General features: G+C 48.0%; 1 protein-coding gene across 1 annotated transcript in view; it reads left to right on the plus strand.

Moving 5' to 3' along the window:
* The window catches only part of Stk32b (serine/threonine kinase 32B), a 238,002-nt gene extending 215,307 nt beyond the window's left edge, over positions 1–22,695 (plus strand). The window contains 7 exon segments of the mRNA XM_032916591.1: positions 3,033–3,136; positions 8,094–8,210; positions 9,794–9,919; positions 12,249–12,317; positions 12,320–12,382; positions 14,831–14,895; positions 21,805–22,695. Coding sequence (XP_032772482.1) covers positions 3,033–3,136; positions 8,094–8,210; positions 9,794–9,919; positions 12,249–12,317; positions 12,320–12,382; positions 14,831–14,895; positions 21,805–21,943 — 683 coding nt within the window. The 3' untranslated portion in view covers positions 21,944–22,695.
* Positions 22,696–24,112: the final 1,417 nt, after the last annotated feature.

The following is a 24,112-nucleotide window of genomic DNA, read 5'->3' on the forward strand; positions in this document are numbered from 1 at the left end:
AGAGCTCCAGTCCCCAGGCAATCCAGTCCTTCCTGGCAGTCTCCAGGACCAGAGGAAAGGGTTTGGCGCCAAAACCCAAGACTCGTTTGATTCCAGCTTTGCCAAGCTGGGTGGGTGATGCTGACAGCTACCTTCCCTCGTAGTTGTTTCTTGTGACTGCAGAACAAATTTTCAGAAGCCAGAATTAAAACCATACAGAAGCTTTTCCTTGAAGTTCTAGAAGCTGGAATTATGATAGCATGGTGTGGTAGAGCCTTGCTTGCACTGAAGGCTCGAGGAGGGGAAGGCTTCCCTCCACTTTGTCCAGCTCAGGTAACCTCAGGTATCCCTGGGCTTATGCTGTCCCTCTCCATGCTCTACCTCCGTCTTCACACAGCCATCCCGTGTCTTAGATCACCCCTCATCTCTCTTACAAATGCATTACTCAAGGGATTAGAACCAAATCTAAACCTATGATGATTTTTATCCTGAGGCCCTCCATTATACCTGCAAAGGCCCCTATTCCAGAATGTGATGGTATTCAAAAGTACTGGGAGTGAGGCTTGGGGACCTGCCATTCAGCCCACTACTCCCCTCTTGCCTCAGCTTCCTCATTACAGAGTGCCTTCTGCACCTGTCCCAATGAGCACCGAAAGGATTCAATTTGTACAGAACCCTTCACGGTGGCTGGCAGCCGCGGTGCTGTCATTCACTAAGCACTGCCTGCCAGGACTTTGTCAGGTTCTCAACTCCCATCTGGCCCCTGCATTGTGATTCTGAGCCACTAAAGCAGCTGTGCAGCGATTATGACATCAACGCTCCTGTTCTGTCATCAGCCACAGGAGTGCAGAGAGGGGAGAATCAGCTTCCCCAAAACTGCAAACATCTGTCATCTCCCATTCACAGCAACCTGGTAGCACCCCTTGCCTGCAGCTTCAACACTGAGTCTCAAGTGCAAGCAGGGCTGTGGGCATGACAGGGACTTAAAAAGCCACTGAGGCACACTTACCACACCCTGTACCCATGGGCACACCCGGGAAGCTGTCACAAGGCCATAATGTCTGGGCCCTGGGACTGCATAGTCAGGCATCATGCAAGCCTTTCTCTCCCAGATCCCCTAGGTCAGGAAGAAGCCAGACAAGTAAACAGATTTCTGTACAGGAAAGTAAATTCCCATGGGTTTTTCTAGATCAATGGCTGCCTCGATGACGGGTTCAAGTAAAGAACAAGTAAGATCATTGACTTTGGAGTCTGGCTGATGTAGGGACAGACAGGAAAGTACACACTAAAACAAAGCTGGAAAGCCAAAACCTACAGTGTTGGAAGAAAGCTAACCCATATGGGGGGAGTTTAGAACAGTCTCCACATCTCTGTTATGTGGTGCTCGGTGGGTGGAGTAATGGCTGAGCATGACAGAGGAAGGAAAGGTTTGTGTAACAATCAGATTGCTATTCATAAGGTTTTCTGTTTGCAGAGTGTCCAGTGTGAACCAGGTGTCCTGCAGGCAGCTGCTGAATTGTCCCAGCCACCTGGTTCTTCTAGTTTCATTTGTGTTACTGTAAGAAGCAACTTTGAGGAAAAAGTGCATATTTGAGCTTACAGTTCTGGGTTACAGTCCATCACTGTGGGGACGTCACAGTGGCAGGAGCTTGAGACAACTGACCATATCACACCCACAGGCAGGAGCAGAGAGAAATGAATGTCTGAAAATGCTCACATCCGTTACTCCGCTCATACAGTTCAGGACTTTTTGCCTAGGGAATGGTGCCACCCACAGTTGGCAGGATCTTCCCACACTAATTAACTTAGTTAAAATAGTCCCTCACAGACATGCCCACAAGCCATCCCAACATAGACAATCCTTCACTGAGACCCCCCTCCCATATGAGAGTTCTGTAAGTTCACAAAGATAATAAATACATCAATTAATAAACCATAATTACTACCCACATTTGTCAAAACAGGTAAAGACACTAAGTGATACGTTAAATCTATTCCAGATAAACCTGCTGTCTTCCTACTTCTAAGATGGCCAGTAGCTGTTTTCTTAAACTCTTAATTCCATCATTCTCCAGAAGTAGAACATGATCCCATACTGAGAGAATGTTGGTCAGACAGGGATTTGGCAAAGGTGGAAGCACTATTTAGTGTTTCCTGTCTCAGCCACATGACTTCCCATATACCCATAATTCTCCCTAAACCTCATCTGTTAAAGGTATTAAATGGTAGCATATCCCAAGAGGTTGTAGTCTCCAGGAAAGGGAAGCTTGTGGGCACGAACACTCTTATTAAAATTCAGAGTAAAAGAAAAACAGTGAGAAGTCAGCAGGGATCTGATCCATGACTGCTTATCCGATTGAAGCTCTAGATTTAATGTAGTCAGATACTAGTAGAAAATCCAGCCAACCTGATCATTCTTGCCTACCCTGGCCCAATTTCTTCTTGATGCCCTCAGTGCCACCTGAAACCCTGACAGCTTCAGTCTAGTGGTTCTCTAGAACAATGGGGGGTGTAAAATTCACATAACATCAAATCAGCCATGTCAACCTGTGCCGTCCCCAGGCAGGTAGCAAACACCTCCACACTATCCCTTTACTTCTATCCCTTTACAAAAATATTGCCTCTGCCATGATCATAAACCCATTGCCCCTAAGACAGCTGCCACCTCCTGCCCTTGCCACCAGGAGTCCACTCTGTTGGCTCTCTGTCTGACTCCATGCCTGGATCATTCCTGAGCTGGGCTGTAGGCACCGAGTGCTCAGCACCTAATAGTTGGCCCATGTTGATTCTGAGAGAGAATGGCAATCCTCCAAACTCATGTGCTCAGGTCTTACTTTCCGCTGTAGGAGTGAGTTATGCTACGGTCTCGCAGTGTGACTCATGGCCAAGTACCTCCCTGGCTATTAGCACGGGAACACACACTCTGCTCCTTCCAATGCCTCTGTAGCTCGCCAGGGGCAGGAGCTGGTGGTAGTAAGATAAGTACCAGTAGGCTTGTCTCCCTGTGCTCAAGTCAAGGTGTGGCTGATGTTCTCTCTGCCTTGTCGTTACAGCCCCTGAAGTCTTTCAGGTGTATGTGGATGGAGGCCCCGGGTACTCATACCCCGTGGACTGGTGGTCCCTGGGTGTCACGGCCTATGAGCTGCTACGAGGCTGGGTAAGTCCTATAGAAGGGAGGACTTCAATCTGCAAAGCTGGTGAGATGCCAGGAAGGGGTGCTAGACCAGGATTTTGGCCACCTCTCAGGGAGCTCTAGCCTAGTCACTCATTCTTTTCATAAGGAAAGAGATCCTTCTTCGTGCCCAGGCCAGGGAAGGAGGCCGCAGAAGGTGAATGACTGGCTCTATGTTGAAGCACCCTGGCCTTTGATTTCCATACACTTTCCTCTGTACTCAGAGTTGCATGCAAGCTCAACTTCCCTGCTGCTGCTGCTTGATTGGGTATCCTCTCTCGTTTCTCTTTTATTTCCAACCATCTTTCCCAAACACATAACTCAGGAATCTCTAACGGCGATACAGGACAGTCAGTGCCTGGTTCTATTTTTGGGCTAGTCTGCACTGAATTGCTGAAAACGATGGAGCCTCACATTTTTATTTAAGCACAAATTCTTTTGACCAGGCTACTTTCAAAGCGTGTTTTCTTTGCACAAGTATAATTGGAATATGTCAACTCGACTCCCCAGCCCATGTTTTCTTCGGCTATGTAATAGAGAAGATGTTTTGTGGAACTGGAATTAGGGGACATTTTTCCCTGGACTGCAGCACTCTCCCTGCTTTTACTGTCTCTGTGGATCCAATACCCAAAACTCAGTTTGCTGACCCCACTGTCTGCAAGTCTAACACAGCTTTGCACCTGTTTGCTTATGTGGATATTCATAACAACGGAGGGCAGCGTGCATGAAATCAGGATCTTGTTTTGGTGGGAGAATCCCTTCTTTAGGAGAGTGGGGAATGAATGAATGATTGAATGAATGAATGATGAAAGTATTCTATACCTGAACTCCTCTGTGAGCACAAAGGTTCTCACTCTAGTTGGGCCAACTATTTTTCTACTCTTGAACTCGGTTATTTCTACGAATTCCTCAAAAGCTTAATTACAGTGCATGGCATTTTTAGAACGCAGAGAAAATGAGAACTTGTTTGCTCCCTTAAGCACTGAATAGAAGAATTGGCACTCCATGGGCTCACTTGTTCTGGCAGTTCCTTTCTGGTTCTGGTGCCACCAGGGAATGCAAGCATTGACCAACCCAAGATGAACCAGGATGCTTGTCCCCCAGAGGCCACAATTTAATGCAGTCCATCATGCAGGTGACCTTGTTGCACAGTGACCCTCAAAAGAGAGAAGGATGGTGGCTATTATTCCTCAAGGGCCAGTGATGGCTTGGTAAAGAAGCCCCAAGGATAGAAAAGATAAGCCTGCTCCTTAAAAATTAAGTTCATGTCTCATTCTTGAGTTTTCTACTCAGAGACCACATTCAAGGGAATAGAGTCACAGGGCCAGTGAGGGCCTGTGATACAGGGGTGATGTAAGTATTGGAAAGATCACCTGTTAGAAACTGGGTGAGCCTTTCTCCCAACCGTCTTTCCATGTCAGCATTGTCCAACAGAGGGTCAGTGAGTTGTGAATTCCTTTGCTTTCTAGGTTTCATGCTGGTTCCACAACCCCTTCCAATACTCAGTTTATTTGTAGACAGTGTGGTCATCCTTTTTCCTGGCCATTTATACCCTGCTATCAGTGACAGCTCTGACAGAACTGAGGTTCCTTGCTTCTTAGAGACAAAGAAAGTAACAGGGGCTTCCCCACTGGGAGGTCTAGGAGCTAAGAGCTGGGGAGCTCCAGAAAAGGCATGTGGGGACATGAGCTACTAGTGTGGCTTGTTAGCCAGTGTCTCAGAAATGCCCTAGTTCTGACAGAAAACAGCTGTCTCTGCCATGAAGAGTTCTCACTGCACAGGGAGAACAAAGAGACCTGGTCTCCCGTGCAAACAAATAGAAACTATTTACAACTGGGCAAGAGGTGCAGGGGACAGACACAGCTTCTCTTGGAAGTCAGAACAGAATGTGAGCTCTTATTCCTGCAAACTTACCTTGGGAAAAAGACAACCCATGTGAGCACCATTCGTGATTGCAGTTTAAACACGGAGCAAGGAGCCGTCAGCCTGGAGCTTTTGGAACAAGAAAGGCAGACTGGAGCGCTGACACGGGGTAAGAAGACTCTACCTCCTGACTGTGTCGGCATAGAAGATACTTAGTGACCTGCAGCATAGACCTGGATGCCACCCTGGCAAAGAGTCACCTTTGGGGTCCAACGGGCTCCTCACTTGCAGAGAGAAGTCACTTCACACAGCTATCCCGAGCGGGAGTTTTCCTTCTTATTCGTGGGAAGCTGCTTCTTTGTAACACAGAAAGAGACTGAGAGGAACCTCACTGGATCATTGGGAACCCCATTTGGTTACCTTAACCAGGGCTCATAAGCAGTTGGAGTGCTCAGATCCTCTGTCAACTTCTGTTGTGTCTCCCCAGCAGGTGTTTGTGGAGATTTAACGACCTAGTGATGTTAATTACCCAGCAAACCTTGGTACCTGGTAGTCAGCACTGTACAAGCCCCATCTATCTAACCTCAGCAAGACTCCCACCCAGAGAGGCCTGCTGTGGTCTCAGAACAGCACCCTTCAAGGGCTTAGCATCCTTTAAACACATGTGGCTGGGCCCGGCCTGGTTACTATCTACCAGACAATAAGGCTGCAGGTTTGCCGGCTGAAATGCTTATCCACATCATGACGCATGCTGAAGAGAGATAATGAATACAGTTACTGTGGAGTAGGGGGGCAAAATGTAACCAGAGAGACCTAGTCGCATGGGCTGAGGGACAGAGCGCAGAAGACAATGTCAGCATGTAAGTAGCTTGTTTCCACGGAAGCTGTGCGTGAAGCTCAGGCATGGAGGACACAGCTGGGAAGAGCAGAGGGGAGTTCGAGATTGACAGCTGAGCCGGCTAATCTGTGAGCCACACTGCTGTTGGCAATAGTGTTAACAGGGCGGAGAAGGGAAGCTGAGCCATCACTGAATCCCACCACGTCATAGGGCGGTCGGGGACCTTCCATGGAGGTCCCTGAGAGCTTTGCTTGGTACATGGTACAATGCCGTACCTCAGATGTATGCAGGGAAGCAACAGAGAAGTGGTAACAAGCGGATGTAAGCCTGGGTATCACCTGCTTCTGGGTGCTGCTACAAGGAGAGACCCTGGTATAAGAGGTCCAACTCCAGTGCTGAGAATATTTGGGGCTGAGGCTGGTAATGAGATGATCTACAATGGGATTCTAGACACTAGCAACAGCACACTGAATGGTACCTACCTCGGAGGCCATGGTGCAAGGAGTTCCCTATCTGTAAAGGATGAGGCTTGGAGACCCAGTCAGGACCATGCTGCCCTCTTAGTTTGACTACCAACAACTTCTCTGTGTGTTCCCTCTCGCCTTTGTCTCCAGCCAGCACCTTTTGGTGACTGTAAGCAAAAATATTGGGGTATAGAGAGGCTAAATCAATGAAGGAAGACGATCTGGAATGCCCCATAGAGAGAGGCTCCCGTGCAGAACCAAGGACTGCTGTGGGCACCACTGGAGCAGGGCTCCACCTAATGGGGAGGCTGCTGACTATCTCAGTGAAGCAGGCAGACCACAGTGCCTGGAGTCAGAGTTGGGTGACAGAGCCCAGGAGGTGATTCTGCTCTTTCCAGGGTCCGTTATCAGGGGGTTCCAGCTTTCTTGTCTTTTCCCAGACTTACTGTCTCTGTGGAGATCAGCACAGTCCTCTGTGGAGGAGGGGTTGAATTCTGAGGCTTTGGAGTCTCAAGTTGCCTGAAGGCTGGTTATTCTGAGTAAAAAGAAAACACAGGCATACATAGGATCCAATGATCTGCCAGCCGCAGTCTAGCAGGTGACATGGCGGGCCCACACCAGTTCTCTCCCGTTTTATGCTTCCATTTCACAGCAAATTGCCTTTTTCTAAAAAAGAAAAAAATGAGTTTCCCGGAATAAAGACATACCTGCACTCTGCAACAAGCCACCCAGTTTCCTGCTGCTGGAAACCACTTTTGCCAGCAGGCCTCACAATCACCGTACCCTGTAAAGGGAGCAGCTTCTGAGTCAGGGCGTCCTAAGGACAATGGAACAATGCACTAGTGGAATCCGTCACTGTGAGCGGATGTATTACAGGCCTTAACACTTGCTGTTTAACTTGGTCGAAGGCCTGTGCCTCCATGCCCACCCAAACAGAGGAGGGCTAAACCTCAGGCTCCTGAGTTAGGAGTACCTCAGCTGTCGTGCCCCAGGGTAACTTTAAATGTACATGCCGCCTACGTCTGAAGGTTAAAGTTCTCATGATTAGTGATGGCATAGTCAACAAAGCACTATGAACATGAGAATGGAGTATGATCCCTAAAATCTGTTAAAGAAATGGATACAGCAGCAAACACTTATAATTCCAGGGCCGGGGAGGCAAAAACTGGAGATTCCCAGAAACTCTCTAGCCAGCCAGTCTAACTCATTTGGTGAGCTCCGGGTTGAGTAAGAGAGTCTGTCTCAAAATAACTAAGTAGAGGATGCATGACACTCAATGTCCACTTCTGGCCTACACACAGATACACACATGACCATGTATATACATGCATGCATATACACTCACAAGCATGGATTCTATAGGTTTCTTCCTAGCATTCATACAGCACCAACACATGGCCAATAGGGTAGTAATCCTGTCTGATCACTCGCAGACCTGTTCAGCCAAGACAGAGAGAGGTGGTGGCTGATCTCCCAGTAGATGGAGTGTATGACCTTGTCACTAGTGGTTGCTCAATGGCAAGTGTCAGTACTCCAGCCTGTGACCATAGCTATGAGTGAGTCCTGCCTCTTCCACTCACAGACGAAATACCTCAGCCTCCTATGGCCAAGAGAGTCCCTCCATGCCCTCTTCTTGCACTGCCCTGCTGAGAGAGAACAGTTCGCAGTATATTTAAAGGAATCTGCATCATTTTCTACCCTCACACAGTCCTTGAACAAGAGGGTGCTGCCTCCACCAAGACCACCTCTCTGATCCTGGCATTGTCCTTCATTGCAGAGGCCATATGAAATCCACTCGGCCACACCCGTCGACGAGATCCTCAACATGTTCAAGGTGGAACGTGTCCACTACTCCTCCACGTGGTGTGAGGGGATGGTGGACCTGCTGAAGAAGGTAAGGGTTGGGCAGCTGTGTGGAAGGCTAGTGCAGCCACACCCAGAAATGAATGTGACCATGGTGACATACACAGACAGCCTGGCCCAGGCTTTTCCCAGTTCATGGCAAGTTCCTATTAGACAGAAATATCCATTGCATGTGGTTGCTGGTGTTAGGAACTACTCCTAGCAGAATGTATGCTGTGGTCCTGACCACTGCATGTATAGAGTTAAGATGTTCCTGCGATGACAGTGACAGTACCAACAAGAAGGGTGTCCCATTCCTCTTTAGCACATGCCAGGTCCTTACCAATCCTGTTGGGCCTCACCCCAGACCTATGATGAAAGTGGGGGTCTCCTCTTGCTCCCAGGAAACAACAGCCAATCTCAGGAGGTCTCCTGGCCACTGGCCATTCCTTTTAGGTGGCAGTCCCAGGGTGAGCCCTGTCCTGTTGTGTTTATACCAGTGGTCTTTGCATGTCATAGACTAGAGTGTTTTAAAAGGCAGTGCAGGAGTTGAGGAGATGGCTCATTATACAGTGCTTGCTTTGCAAGCATGGCAGCCTGAGTTTGGACCCACAACACCCACCTAAAAGTCCGAGTTCAGCAGTATGCCACACTTGGAAGGAAGAGATAGAAGGACTCCTAAGCTTACTGGTCAACCTAGCTAAACCCATGAGCTCCAGGTTCAGTGAGAGACCCTACCACTAAACATAAGAACAATTGAGGAAGACATGGAAACCACTGATCTCCACATACTCATGCACACACATCTACACATATGCATACATATCTACACATATGCACACACATCTACACATATGCATACATATCTACACATATGCATACACATCTACACATTTGCACACATATCTATACATATGTACATACATCTACACATATGCATACACAAACACAAAAAATGCAAAGTATTGGCCTATAGCTATTCTTTTTTAATTAATCAATAACTTTAGTGTGTATGGGTGCTTTTTCTGCACGTATGTATGTATACCACATATGTGGCCTGGTGTCTGTGGAGCCACACATTTTGAGCTACCATGAGATTCCTGGGACCCAAATCTGGGGTCTTGTACAAGGAAAGCCAGTGCTCTTAACCACTGAGACACCAGCCCCATTATAGCTGTTTTTAAACTCTAGCTCCATTAGCAGAAACTGGCCGTCAAGAGAAGTTAAAAGTGGACCACTCAGTTAGGATGCAGAGGTCACCTTGTAACTCCTAGGGGAAAATGCTGTTTAATTCTTGTGAAACCGAGTCATAAGTCCTCTGATGAGGCAGCCAGCCTGTTCTTTCCAATCAAAGCATTCGTGAACATCAGAGAGAGGCTGCTTATCAGAGGGCTAAAAACTCAGTCTCTCCCCAAGAGTAGCTTGCCAGATGACCTTAGAGAAGAGTCAACCTTGTACTCGCTCCCTGTTATAGCAGTACATTTAATATTCCAGAGAGAACCCAGACGGGGTAGGACACTGCCTGGCATAGCATGCAAGGACACCCTAAGTACTGAGTGAGGCAACACGTTCCAAGTCCATGCTCATTCCTATGGGGTGCACCATTCACATTGTGCCTTTGCCCCCTGACTGCAGCTGCTGACCAAGGACCCCGAGATCCGCCTGTCCAGCCTCCGTGACATCCAGAGCATGACCTACCTGGCTGACATGAACTGGGATGCAGTGTTTGACAAGGCACTGATGCCTGGCTTTGTGCCCAATGTGAGTCGTATCACCCCTTCCAGTGGGTCCCCTCCTGGTATTAAGCCTGACCCCTACCACTGACTGGTGAACTCCCTGAAGGTCACCAAAGTAAGTGACCAACAGGCTCACTGTCCACTGAGATCCAGGGCGTGTGGACCAGACTTCCAAGGCATGCTTCTTGTAGTGGAGCCCTGAGCTGTTGAGCATCCCTGGTTTCTCCTGCCCCTCTGCACAGGTGTCAAGGACTGTGTTAGTGCAGATGATGATGGCCGCAGGGAGCCTGCCATCGATTGGGAGCTCATCCTCACTGGACTAGAAGGCACCACAGGTCCTTGGTTTGCTACTGTCACATGAGTCAGGGCTGAGTGCGGGCTCTGCACTGGCATTGTTCTTAGAGCCTCCCATGAGGCTCCTGGAAGCTTCACACCAGCCAGAGAGTGGATCTTGTTAGTATTCTGAGTGAGGTTAAATAATTTTCCCAAGATGACCTGGGACGGGGCCAGCAGAGCTTGAACTCATGCAAGACAGAATCCATGGCCTGCATTTGAGTGGATGAATCAATGGATGACAGGCTACTTGGGGAGACGTGAGCCTGAGTTCAAGCTTTTCCTTGGAAGAGGGAAAATACCGAGGTCAAATGTACACAACAGGGTAGGGATGCTTGGCCAATCTCAGGAAGTCAAGAATGATAGAAGGAGCTAGGGTCCTTCTATCACAGTAGAACCTGACAAACAGAACAGAGATCAATGTGTGTATGGGTGCCACTGAAGGGCGCTGGGAAGCCCCAAATATCCTCCTCCATTTTCTCATGTCAGCCTCATTACCCTCACCTTATAACTGTGGAAAGTGAGTCTTACAAAGGTTTTGTGACTTGTGTTGTAAGAGTCCTACCTAGAGACGCCCATCTTCCTCTCACTCTCTGACTGTATTAACACTCACCAGTTTTGAGACAATGTGACAGCCTGGCCAAATTGGCATGATCAGCAGACCCTAGCTTGTGACTTAGGTTTGAAGCTGGCAGGCCTGTGGTGGTACCCAGACCGTGACACAGCTGAGAAAATACTTCTTCTTAAAGGGACAGACACTGGAAGCTTAGCGGGTCTGTCTCAGTGAATCCTAGTAACTGAGGCTATGCATCTCACACAAGGGCAGACACAGGGCAGAGGTCACATATAATCCAGAGTTAACCAACTGAGGTGAGTGTCCAGAGGCCAGGCTGTCTGTCTTGGATGGAGGCTGCACCTGGCCTTGTTTCTCTTGACTGGGAGCCTCATAGGCCAGGGACATAGAAAACAGGAAGGACCCCAGTACTCTGTAGAAATCATAAGGTAGTTCTTTGGAAGACAGGCATTCCCATTACCCCAAGTCTCTATAAGTGAGGATGCTAGCCCTTGACCAGAGAACAGAACACTGTGATTCCCTGTGTGGCTACAGAGCTACTGATGCCATAGTCACAGGGCTGCATGGCTGATGGGTGGGCCATCAAGATGCCGCCATCAAGGATTAGGAACCCTGATGTGAGGGCCTAGGCCTGTAAGTCAGGGTGGGTAAAGCTACAGGCCTCTAGCAAGACCTGTCTTGAGGGTGGACAGTTCCAGCTGTGGAAAGGAACTGGTAACCAGGAGATGATAACCAGGAACTGGGCAGATGTTGATCAGAAATGTTGTTCAGGTAGAGGGAGGAAGCTCTCTGTGAGTCCATGGCCATGGCGCTAGTGCCACATAGTAAGACACTGTCTCTGCCAAGGCTACCTCAAAAGTTCATTAATTAAACTTTAAATTAAATTATAAAAATACCATAAGAAAAATAATAGCATGTGATTGCATCTATAATGAAGTAATGAGTAAAAATGAAGTACAACTGCATGTATGAACAGTCACAGGATTTAGATTCATGCTTTCCAAACTGGGTTGTGACTCCATTGGGGGTAAAATGACCCTTTTACAGGGATCACCTAGGATTATCAGAAAACACAGATATTTACATTACAATTCATTACAGTAGCAAAATTACAGTTATGATGTAGCAATGAAAATAATTCTATGATTGGGGTTCACTACAGCATGAAGAAGTGTATTAAAGGGCTGAAACATTTGGAAGGCTGAGAACCCCAGAGCTAGATGCAGGGAGTTAACAGGAGTTACCCAGCTGGGACTGGGTCTCTGATCGGATGGTGTGTGTGCTAAGGGTGCATTGATTCTATCATCAGAAAGAACACGAGGCATCCCAGGGTGACAGCTAACGGTCACTGCCACATGTGACAGTGCCTGGGCTATGTGTAGAGGATGCACATCCAGTCACGGACAAAATAACCACGAAACGTGTTTTTCTTTCTACCTCCATTCAGAAGGGGAGACTGAACTGCGACCCCACATTTGAACTTGAAGAGATGATTCTAGAATCCAAGCCGCTTCACAAAAAAAGAAGAAGAGGTTGGCCAAGCATAGGTCCAGAGACAGCACGAAGGACAGCTGTCCCCTGGTGAGCTCTCAGGGGATGGTACTGTGGGAAAGAAGGGAGGTGTGGAGGCTGGTTCCCTCTTATTCAAAGGTGCACTTCAGCCCACAGCCTTCACCTTCCTCCCTCTGTGTCCTTGGGAAAGTAGTGCTAAGGGCCCACTAGATGCCAATCCCATAGATCCTCACACTCCTTGTATAGAACGGTGTTGTACTGGGTATAAAACCCAGGCACATCCTCCATATGCTTCAAATTGCTTTGGGATTACTTCCACTACTTGACACAGCACAGATGCTGTGTGTAACATAGGTGGTGGGCATTGACGTCCAACACTGACCTCACCAGTACAGGCCCAACTACAAAGTTCACAAGAAAGACATGCTGGATGATGACACTTAGCTGGGGCTGAGGGACACAGAGGAGTCTAAGGAGGGTGACTTACATATCACTCCATTCTTGTGCGTTTTGTGTAGCATGCAGTGCACTTCAAATTTGTATGTTTTGCTTTATGGACTCTTCTGGAACTTCTTTGTTTCTCCACATTTTCAGACTGCAGTTGGTTGGATCTGAGGTCACAGAGAGCTGACTTGTCTTAGTCAGGGTTTCTATTCCTGCACAAACATCATGACCAAGAAGCAAGTTGGGGAGGAAAGGGTTTATTCGGCTTACACATTCACATTGCTGTTCATCACCAAAGGAAGTCAGGACTGGAACTCAAGCAGGTCAGGAAGCAAGAGCTGATGCAGACGCCATGGAGGGATGTTTCTAACTGACTTGCTTCCCCTGCCTTGCTCAGCTTGCTTTCTTATAGAACCCAAGACCACCAGCCCAGGGACGGCACCATCCACAATGGGCTGGGTCCTCCCCGCTTGATCACTAGTTGCGAAAATGCCTTACAGCTGGGTCTAATGGAGGCATTTCCTCAACGGAGGCTCCTATTTCTGTGATAACTCCAGCTTGTGTCAAGTTGACACACAAAACCAGCCAGTACAACTGACTATAAAATGCCTCTAGCATATGAATGAACTCTTATACTGCAGATATATGCAAGGATGACTGAAGAGGGAGTGCCTACTCTCCTACCATCCACACGGAGAACCCCAGAACAATACAGGGTACCCCAGTCCCTTTGCACCTTTAGGAAGGATCTATCCTGCAGGAACCTGAAGCAGCTGGTCACATTGTGTTCACAGTCAGGACACACAGAGAGAGGATTGCTGGTGCCCTGCTCATTCTCTCCCTTTTATTCATTTTGGTATCCCAGCCCATGAGATGGTAGCACCCACATTTAGAATGGGCCTTTCCATCTCAATTAATTCAGTTTAGAATCTCCCTCACAGGTAAGCCCACAAGTTTGTCTCCTGGGTTGTTCTAGATCCTGTCATGTTGTCCTAGCCCCATTACTGGCTGGCTGTTCTCACATAGTCAAGCCTCTTAGTGTGGACCAACAACATTAATCAGAACTCTGGGATCTGAGAATCTTGCTTGACTTTTTCTCAGCCAATGAAATAAGCACAGTCTCACCACCTCCACCACCATTTAGAACTCCAAACCCACCCCTGAGCCAATCACATCCTGCTAACTCCCCTACCTCTCATTCTTGTGAAGGGTCTATGTGTGCACACTGACCATTGAACTAATCATTTCATCATGTGTCTCTCGTGACGCTAACCATCACACCATCCCAGTTCTTCTAGCTTTTCTAGGATTGCCCAGCTGACAACTCTATCCTTCCATCTTCCCCTCCAACTTCCTGTGGCCTGTCACTGGGTCTCTAACTCTATGCTCTTTGTGCAAAGACACCTATCCCTGGCTTCAGTCCCCACAACATTCCACCCTACCTCACCTTAACTTGATTATACCTGCAAAGACCTGGTCTCAGATCAGGCCATAGTAAGACACTCTGGCTTAAGGAATGAACATACTCTTTGGGGACAAAACTCAGTCCATAACATACTCAGTCCTTTCCCGTATAATATACAGGTTTTTACATTTTTGCAGTTACCTTAATATAAACTTTATAATATAGGCCTTAATATAAACCTCTGATCCAAAAAAGCTTATTGTGTTGTTCTTGTTTAAAAATAAATGAAACCATCTTGCCAGCCCCTCTAAGCACCACAGTGCAGTAATCCTAGAGGCTCACGGAGCATCATGTGTCATCAACATGTAGCTTCTGGGGTATGTCCCTAAAACATTCTGTTCCTCCAAGGAGGACTTGGCATGAATTTCTTGATCTATACATCTCCTCCTCCATGTCCTGAAGCAGGCCTGAGCATCCCAACATGAGGGAGCCCAGACACAAGCACTTCTGTCTCCTGACACAACTGCCGGGTCCAACCACTGAGCTTATCTCTAAATCCCGAGTGGCCCCATTCCCATTTAAATAAACTAGTCACCCTTAGTGTCCCTCTGACTCATCCCCCTGTCCAGTGCTCTGCCGTTTAGACCCCTCTCTGTACTCTTTGACAGAATGGACACTTGCAGCAGTGTTTGGAGACAGTGCGGAAGGAGTTCATCATATTCAACCGAGAGAAGTAAGTTCAGCTTGCCACACCCACACAGAACCTGGCTCCCAGGACTAAGGCACCCAGCAGAAGTGAAGTCACCCCTGGGCTCTGTCACCTCTGGGTTGAGCCTATCCCACAGGACCAAGCCCTTTAAGAGAAGTATAGTCATCCATAGACTCTGTCACACCTAGGCTGAGCCTGACGCCCAGGACTAAGGGTCCCAGGACAAAGTGGCCCAGCCTCACCAACAGTGAGCGATTGCAGCCCTGGTGCTGGAAGGGAGGACACAGTGAAACAATGCCCAGGCCTTGATGGGAAGGATGTGTCTCGATTTGGAATTAGGATCTGTGTTCTAATGCTCTGCTGCGTGTGTAGAATGATGTGGGAGCCCTCAGGAGCCCTTGAGGCAAAGCCCTTAGCCACTCTGAGCTTCCTTGTCAGCATGGCAAATGAGAAGAATCCTTAGGATGTAGAGTCCGAGGTGCAGAGCCCAGCAGAAGAGGATGTTCAGCAGAGAAGTGATAACTGCCGTTGTTGTTGTTACCTGGGTCAAGGGATGCGGTGTGTGGGAGCCTCTGCCCATGGAGGCAGGTAAGGCATGGGATGGCGCAGGTCTGGGAGTAGCTCTACTTTCCCATCATCAGCCAATGAAACAGTGAGAAAAGGAGCCTGTCGGAAGCTCAGCAGCTGTGGACAGTGCACATCCATGGAGGTGAAGGGGCGGTAGTAGTGAGCACAGGGCATAAGCAAGGCATGGCCTGACTTCCTGGGTCCTTAGCAACAGCAACCAGGGCAGCAGCCACTTCAAAGTATGAGACCTAGCTGGGGAAGATAACTCAGGGGCCCCGAAACAGCAGGAGGAAGTGTCCTGTAAAAATAAAGCTGGCTCTGAACTTTCCCTAAGAAGTCAGGACACAGGTCGGCTACATTTGGGTCTCCATCACAGGAAATTGAAGTATGATGTGCAGAGGGCAGCTGATCCCAGCATGCTCATCTCAGCCAAGCAAGGATACGGAAAATGCAGCCCTCAGAAAGGACGTGAAAGGTGGTCTAGGCCAGGCACCATGGCCAGTTCTTTATAGTCAGTCATCTCCGCCTGCTTCAGCATTAATGCCCAGTACAGGCTGTGTGTGTGTGTGTGTGTGTGTGTGTGTGTGTGTGTGTGTGTGTGTGTGTGTGTGTGTGTTGTGTCTGTATGTTTGTGTCTGTGTCTGTGTCTGTAGGTTTGTGTCTGTGTGTGTTTGTCTGCCTGTGTGTGTGTTTATGTCTCTGTGTGTGTCTGTGTATGTTTGTGTGTCTGTGTGTGTGTCTGTATGTCTGTCTCTGTGTGTGCCTGTGTGTGTCTCTGTGTGTGTGTGTGTATGTCTGCCTCTGTGTGTATCTCTACGTGTGTCTATGTGTATGTGTCTGTGTGTATCTGTGTGTTTGTCTGTGTCTGTCCCCATGTGTCTGTCTGTGTGTGTATTCGTGTCTGTGTGTCTGAGTGTGTGTGTCTCTGTCTCTGTCTCTGTCTCTGTCTCTGTCTCTCTGTGTGTGTGTGTGTGTGTGTGAGAGAGAGAGAGAGAGAGAGAGAGAGAGAGAGAGAGAGAGAGAGAGAGAGAGACTGGAGAGTGAGACTCTTATTTTGGAGTTGAGATTCCACATAGCTTTGGGGTGGGGGAAGGGGTTCAGGACCATATTTCTCTTCAGAATGCAACCCACACTGACTCTTACTAACATTTTAAAAATGTAGAGCTATGAGAAGAAATGTGCTTTCCATGTGAAAAAAAATCTAGTGGTAGTTTTTGGTTATATCCAGTGTTTGGTTTGTTTAGTGTTCGTATTTTTTAAGGGAGAGCTAAATTTGAGTAGACATTGCAGTGTTGCACACTAAGGTTCATATTTCACTTATGTTCACTAAGTATTGACTATGTGCCTGGAATTACAAAAGCATATTAAAATGTAGTGTGATAAATCCTACCAACCAAGCAACCAAAAGCAGTGCCTGGTTGTCTTTTGATATCTACTATAATTTACTACAAGGGACCAAGTCAAAATGGTATCTTTTTAAATACACTTTACATCCTGATTGCAGCCCCTCCCTCCGCTCTTCCAAGTCACTCCCTCACATCCCCTGACCCATCCATTCTTCCTTTTCCCTCAAAGAGAAGATGCCCCACCATGGGTACCAACCTGCCCTAGCACATCAAATAGTAGCAGGATTAAGCACATCATGTCCCACGGTAGGCAGCCCAGCTAGGGGGAAAAGATCCAAAGGCAGGCAACAGAGTCAGGAGACAGCCCCTGAGGACCCACATGAAGACCAAGCTGCACATCTACTACATACATGCAGAGGTCTAGGTCCAGTCCATGCATGCTCTCTGGTTGGTGGTTCAGTCTCTGTGAGCCCATTGGGCCCAGATTAGTTGACTCTTTAGGTCTTCTTGTGGTGTCCTTGACCCCTCCAGCTCCCTCAATCTTTCCCCTGACTCTTCCACAAGACTCCCAAGGCTCAATGGTGGTTTTGATAAATAATCTTAGTTGACAATTTGATGAGATCTAGAATCATTTGGGAGACAGGTCTCTGAGCATGCCTGTTGGGATTATCCATCAGGCATTAATTGGTTCGGAAGACCCTCTCTCTATGGGTAGCAACATTCCTTGTCCTGATTATAGAAGTAGAAAAAGGGAGCATCTAGGTAGTTTGCATTTACCTCTCTCCTTCTTGGCTGTGGATTGACATGACCAGCTCCCTGAAGTTCTGGCCACTGTGACTCCCATGCTGTGATGGACTGCTCCTGGGAACTGTGGGTCAAATAAACCCTTCATCCCTTAAGTTGCTTTTGTCAAAGTGCTTTAAGGCATGGCAACAGGAAAAGGAGCTGAGACCTCACCAACGGGAAAGTGCAATCGGGATATAAAGTGAATTAAAAAAATATATAGTTTTCCATCTCCAACAAGATAACCATGACTTGATTTGGTACATGGCTTTCTGAAACCTCCTAGTCATCAACTCTGCTTTGAGGGCATGTGTGCCTGTCTGCCCCTTTGTATTATCTTTAGAGATGCATGGCAGTCCATGTCACCTTTGTCTGAAATGTTTGGGACCACAGGGTTGGACACATGGGGTCTTTCTGACTTCGGTGAGCCATGACTGAGTTGTAGGGTTTAAAGTGATCACATCTGTCACTTGGGATTCTCACAACACTGATAGTTAAAATGATGGGTTATGGACTATGAGCAGGATTCCCTGAAGCAAGCCTGTAGGACACTGGCAACTTCCCCTGTGAGATCTCCACATTGCTTTCCTGACTAACTGGCTGTTATTTTATTCTCAGGCTTCCTAGAAAGAAGCCATAGATTGCCTGACAGCCCCTGTGGTGAGTTATCACGAAAGCCCCTCTGGAAAAGGGTAACCCACATTCACAGGGAAGAAGCTAATGTGAAAACAGAGAGATACTGCCATAGCCCAGGGGGCACTGAGGGATGCCTGCTGCCAAGGAGAGTGGGGGAAGTCAGGGAGCAGCTCCCAGAGAGTTCCGAACTTGAGACCTCATGAACACAGTGAGAACATAAGATGAACACAGCCATCTGCCTTCCCTCAGGACTATTTGAGGAAAAAGTGAGACGGAGCCCCAGGGGCTGATTAGTGCCGGGGACAGAAAATGATGAGAGAGTATTGCGTGTCAGAAGAAATAGCCCTGTGACAGACACAAGCTTGGCTGCCTCACTGAACCCAGAGAACATAGTGCCAGCAACAGTACCCAGAAAGCACAATGGGAAGGGCACCAATCAGGGAAGGTCAAAAACAGAGTCTGATGTGTGAATCTGGATTCCCCCTCTCCAAAACACTGGGGCCCTGACCTGTGCCCAGTTCCTCTCTGTTCCATCCCTTTCCACTACAGGCAAAGGGAATGGAGGAGAGGCCAGGAAGGCCGCGGGGGGCTCACTTTTAATTGGACACCAAGTAGTTGCACCTGAGGAATTCAGTGGCTCCCAGATACAGTCTTGGGATATAGAGACCTGGGGTTTGGTGAGATTAGCTGGGGCTCCCCAGAGGAGGTGAGAATTTTCCTGAAGAGTTTTGAGTTACCTCCAAACAAGTCTTTGGTTTCTCATCTTGATACCTGCCCTCCATCTCCAACCAGATAACCATGGCTTGATTTGTTACATGGCTTTCTGAAACCTCCTAGTCATGTCAACTCTGCTTTGAGGGCCTGTGTGTGTGTGTCTGCCCCTTTGTATTATCTTTAGAGATACACGACAGTCCATGTCACTTTGGTCTGAAATGTTTGGGACCACGGGATTGGACACATGGGGTCTTTCTGACTTTGGTGAGCCATGGCTGAGCTGCAGAGTTTAAAGTGATTGCATCTGTCACTTGGGATTCTCCAAACACTGGTAGCTAAAACGATGGGTTAGCTGAGAAATTGATCATTTCCTGTCATAGAAATAGACAAACCATCTACGTGGGTAACAGTCAACTCTTCCCACTGTCTATATGCAACTCCTCATTAACTCCTAAGTTATACATGTTTGGGCTGTGGGCTAGGCCTGCAAGTGAGCAGGCCCTTGGGCCCCACTGCAGTGGTCTTAGCTCTGGGCCCTGCTCATAGATACTAGGAGATAATTTCTCACAGTGAGGGTTCCCTACTCGCTCTCTGTCCTGCTCTCTGATCTCTTCAACTGAGATCCTGGAAAAATGAGTAAGATGAGGAGAACAGGGGATGAGCAGATGAATGGATGGAGGTTAGACTGTGCGAGCAGATATTGATGATGGATGGGTAGGTGATAGATTGATACATTATGTATAGATAGATGATTGGTGTGTGCATAATGCATATATGTATGTATGCATGCCTGGGTGGGTTGTAGGGTGAGTGCTCATGTCAGTAGATGGAGTGGAAAATGAATGAATAACTGGAGGGGCAGACTAGATGGGTTAATATGTTGTCAGGGGTGGATGGAACGTGAGTGATGGGTGAAGGATATATTGATGCGCGAATGGAGAATAAATATAGGTAGGTATATAGGTGGGAGATGAAGTAGGATGACAGACAGATATGAGAGTGGATGGACAAACAGATGGTACAGTATTTGAATGTGGCCATAGATACCTTATAAATATGTCTATAAATAATCACATTAAAATTGAATAGACAGGGAATGTTTCTGTGGATTTATAGATGGATGTGGGATATATCTGTGAATGGATGAATGACGAATGGATGGATGGACAGATGGACAGATGGAGAGATGGATGGACGGATTGATGGATGGATACGTTTGTGGGTGGAAAGATGGGGGCTCAGCTGTGGTGGGGAAAGCACAGGCTCAGAGCATCCCAGAAGAAAAGCCCTCCTGTTGCCAGTCCTGGTGGATGGAGAAAGAGCAGGGAACAGGAGCCCCCAAGTCACTGTCCTATGAAACAGTGCTGTGTCGCTGAGAACTCGCTAAGGCCCTTGCACTGGGGCACACTCACACTCACACTCACACCCAGCTGCCATCCGGCTGAGGTGCACGTTCTGAGGCTCTAGTCTTAAGGTCAGTCACAGTGCCCTGAGCATGACAGACACAAGCAGGTGGCCCCCCTTATTTTTTTTAATAAAAGGACTTTCATGTGAATGATAACTATAGTGAGTGGCCACCTGCTCTGCCCTGTTTGACAGAAATGTTATTATAGGTTAGGTCAATTCTACCTGGCACCTGAAGCCTGTGTCTTTCTGAATGAGATGGAACTAGTAATAATCTAGAGATTGATCATGTGTCTTCCTCAATCACTTCCTGAACTTACATTATTGACTGAGTCACCTTCTCGCCACCCCCATTTGTATTTTAAAAGACAAGTTCTTGCTATGTATCCTTGACTTGCCTGAAAGTATATAGCCTGGTCTAACCTCAAAAGTGTGATGCTCCTGCCTCTGCCTTCCAAGAGTTAGAATTACTAATATGTACCACCATCCTATGCTAGTGTGTCTAAGCCTGGAGAGACTTGAGGTCCCAGAAAGGGGGGATGCCTTCAGGAAAGAGGGGGAGCACTCATTCAGAGGCAAGGGGAAGGAGGAATGGGATGGGGAACTGTGGGAGGGGATTACCAGGAGGGGATAATGGCTGGAATGTAAATTAATTTTAAAGAAGAATTATGATTTCCAGACTCACACCAGTGACTTCCCTTACACCTTTCTGATTCCATTGCCTCCCCCATACCACAAGCCTCACTGTGGCTAAAGAAACAGAGTCTCAGAAACTCTAAACAGCTTAACCAAGGTGACTTGAGAGGTGAGAGGCTGGGTTTTGGATGGGTTCTCTGCTGCCCCCTAAATGTCTCTGTTCTTCCTCTGGCCAACAAGTGGCAGCTGTGGTGCAGTGAGTGACCATGAATTTGGAGATCAAAGACAGAGGGAAATGTACACCTTCCACCCTGCAGCAGGTGGTCAGCTGCCAAGAGATGCAGCGTCCAGACTCTAACATCCTTAGCATGGCTTGTCATGGACTGTTTCATCTGTCTGCAGATTGTGAAGATATTTGTTTGTGGTATTTTTTGACCACTGCCTATCTACTCTACACCATAAACTCTATGAGGACAGGGGCTGTCTTGCCTTCCAGCATAGCCCCTTTCCCGGAGGCATGGCTACTGCTCTGTCCATGGGTATAAACAGATAGAATGGTGCATGAGTTCACCAACCAACTCTCCTAGCTGTGACACTGAGCAAATTATGTCTGGGATGCTTTATAAATATCACAGAGATTGACAAGGTTGGAGTTATTATCTCCATTTTATAGTCAGAGAAACTGAGGCTCTGTGCATTAAGTCGCTCACCTGGCATACCCAGGTTGAGCACTGGGGACTCCCAGAGAACCATGCATTCCTGGGGAAGTCAGGTTCCGGTCTCTCACCAGTATGTAGCTGCATGCAGCCCACCCCCACTAACCAAGTCTATGTTTTACTTGTTGCAGACTCAGGAGGCAGCAGGGACATGATGGTCAGCTCTCAGACCTGGATGGCCGAGTAGGAAACCAGACCTCGAGCAAGGTGCAAGACGGTCGAAACAACAACATCCTGACCCATACATGCCCTCGAGGCTGCAGCAGCTAAGCTCGCCTGCCCAGATGGCACCCAGAACCCCTCCTCTGTCCCCTGATGGGCCCCGTCTCACCCCTAAAACATCAGATGCAGAAAGAGCTCTGGTCCCTGTTTCCAGCTGATTTGCTGTGTGACCTTGAGCAAATCACACATTCTCTGTGCCTCAGTTTTCTGCATCTGTGGAAGGGGTTAAACAGATCTCTGCCCCGTCTCCAGTCATGCATTTGTGAGAATCTGGTTGGACTGCAGATATGTAAACTCCCGGGCATTGATCTAGTGTTTATACATGTAAAATGTCTCAATATTTGAAGCATCCTCCCTAGCCCCCTAAACAATTTAAACCATGAAAACATTGCAGTTTGGCCCATTCTAGCTTGTTTGATGGTATTTCCAACATAAATAGCTGACATGTTTGCCCCTCCTGTGAGACTCCCAGGTCCTAAAATAACCAGGAAGAGTCATCCACAGACTTCCTGGCCATCTGGAATGGTGCAGCCTAAAGACCAAACCCAGGGGTTCCTGCTGCAGACATGCGTTTCCCTGACTCATGGAAAGCTGCTCCCACCTTCGGGTTTCAGCCATCACCAGCTCTCACAGCATCCCCACATCCCTGTGCTGGATGGCACGCAGGTGCCTCTGGCCATTCCCCTTCCCACTGAATGTCATGAGGTCCCAGGGAAGACTCATCCTGCAGCAGAACCTCCATCCCCACCATTCTTCCAGGTTTTCCTTCCCAGGAAGAATATAAAATAGTCCAGTCAGCCTGTCATGCAAAGGCTCCCTGACAGGGCAGTCAGAGCTTTCTGTTGATACCTGACGAAGCCTTGGTGCTTAAAGTCTATTGGCGACAGAAGCAGAGTCACCCAAGAAGCAAAGTATGTTATGTCCTGGTCAGGGACTTGCGGACCCTTGAGCTAAGGATGCTGAGGTTAGCAAAGAAAGCCAGTTACTGGTTACCAGCTGCAGCCAAGACTGGAAGACCTCTGCAAGTCATGTGATTGCTCAAAGGTCAACTTCCTCATTTTCAAACAGGAAGGAGAAGGATGGCCTTGCAGAGTTGTTACGGGGCTTGATAAGATCCCACATATCACACAGCGATGACTGACAGCCAGCAGCCATTGGCCATCACTCTTATCCTCTTCTTTTCTCCTCCTCCTCCTCCACCTCCTCCTCCTCCTCCTCCTCCTCCTCCTCCTCCTCCTCCTCCCAGCACCACCACCCCTTCTCCTCCTTTTTTCTTCTCCATCCATCCCTCCTCCTCATCCTCCTCATCCTCCTCCTCCACCTCCTCTTCCTCCTCCTCATATTTATCCTCACCACCATCATGATCACCATCATCCTCTGTTGGAAGTACTTTCTTGTTTTGGCGACATAGCAGGTCCGTTTTCTGTGGGCCAAGGATCCTCCAAGTTTACAGTTTGTTTCTTCTTCTTACCTGGCGCCTCTGAGGCCTGGACATCCCTGCTGAGATCAACTGTCTTCGTTCTGGCATCTGTTTCCATTTCCCACTTTCTCACCACGATTCGCGTCTGTCAGTGTCATTTCTTGAGAGACGTTTTGATGTAGAGAAGGTTTTACACTTTTCAAATAACAGCATTGTACACCACCCCCCTAACCGAGTCCCCCCTCTATGTCTATCTCCTGCCCACTCAACTGTCTCCAAGCCCTGTCTGTCCTTCCTGTCCTCCAGAAACCCCAGCTGCTCTTCTCTACACTGTGACCTGGAAGCATTGCGATTTCTCCTTGGGGTGAGCTTGTGACTGAGAAGTGGTGGTGAAGGGGGAGTAGCAGGTGGGGAAACCTGATTGTTTGGCTCTGTTTAAGTCCATGTTACTTGTTAAGAATAAATAAGCACTCGGATGTTCCTTGTAAACTGCTCTTAATTCAGGGATGGGTGGGGTGGGCCTTCTTCTTATACATAAGGGGCTCCAAATTAATCAGAAGCAGAGATGGGGTAAAGAGATAAGGTAATCACCTTTCTGTCACTACAGCAAAACACCTGAGATAACTAAGAGAAAAGATTTCCTTTGGCTTCTTTCTTTAAGGCCCATGGGGAGAGACAACCTGTGGTAGGAGTGTGTGGTGGACTGACTTGCATTAGGAGCCAGGAATCAAAAAGAGTGACAAGGGGTCAGAGTCCTATTGTGCTCCCCCAGTGAGCTAAAGTTCTCCTTCAAGACT

The sequence above is a fragment of the Rattus rattus genome, chromosome 11, assembly GCF_011064425.1.
Source record: "Rattus rattus isolate New Zealand chromosome 11, Rrattus_CSIRO_v1, whole genome shotgun sequence".
Classification (NCBI taxonomy): domain Eukaryota; kingdom Metazoa; phylum Chordata; class Mammalia; order Rodentia; family Muridae; genus Rattus; species Rattus rattus.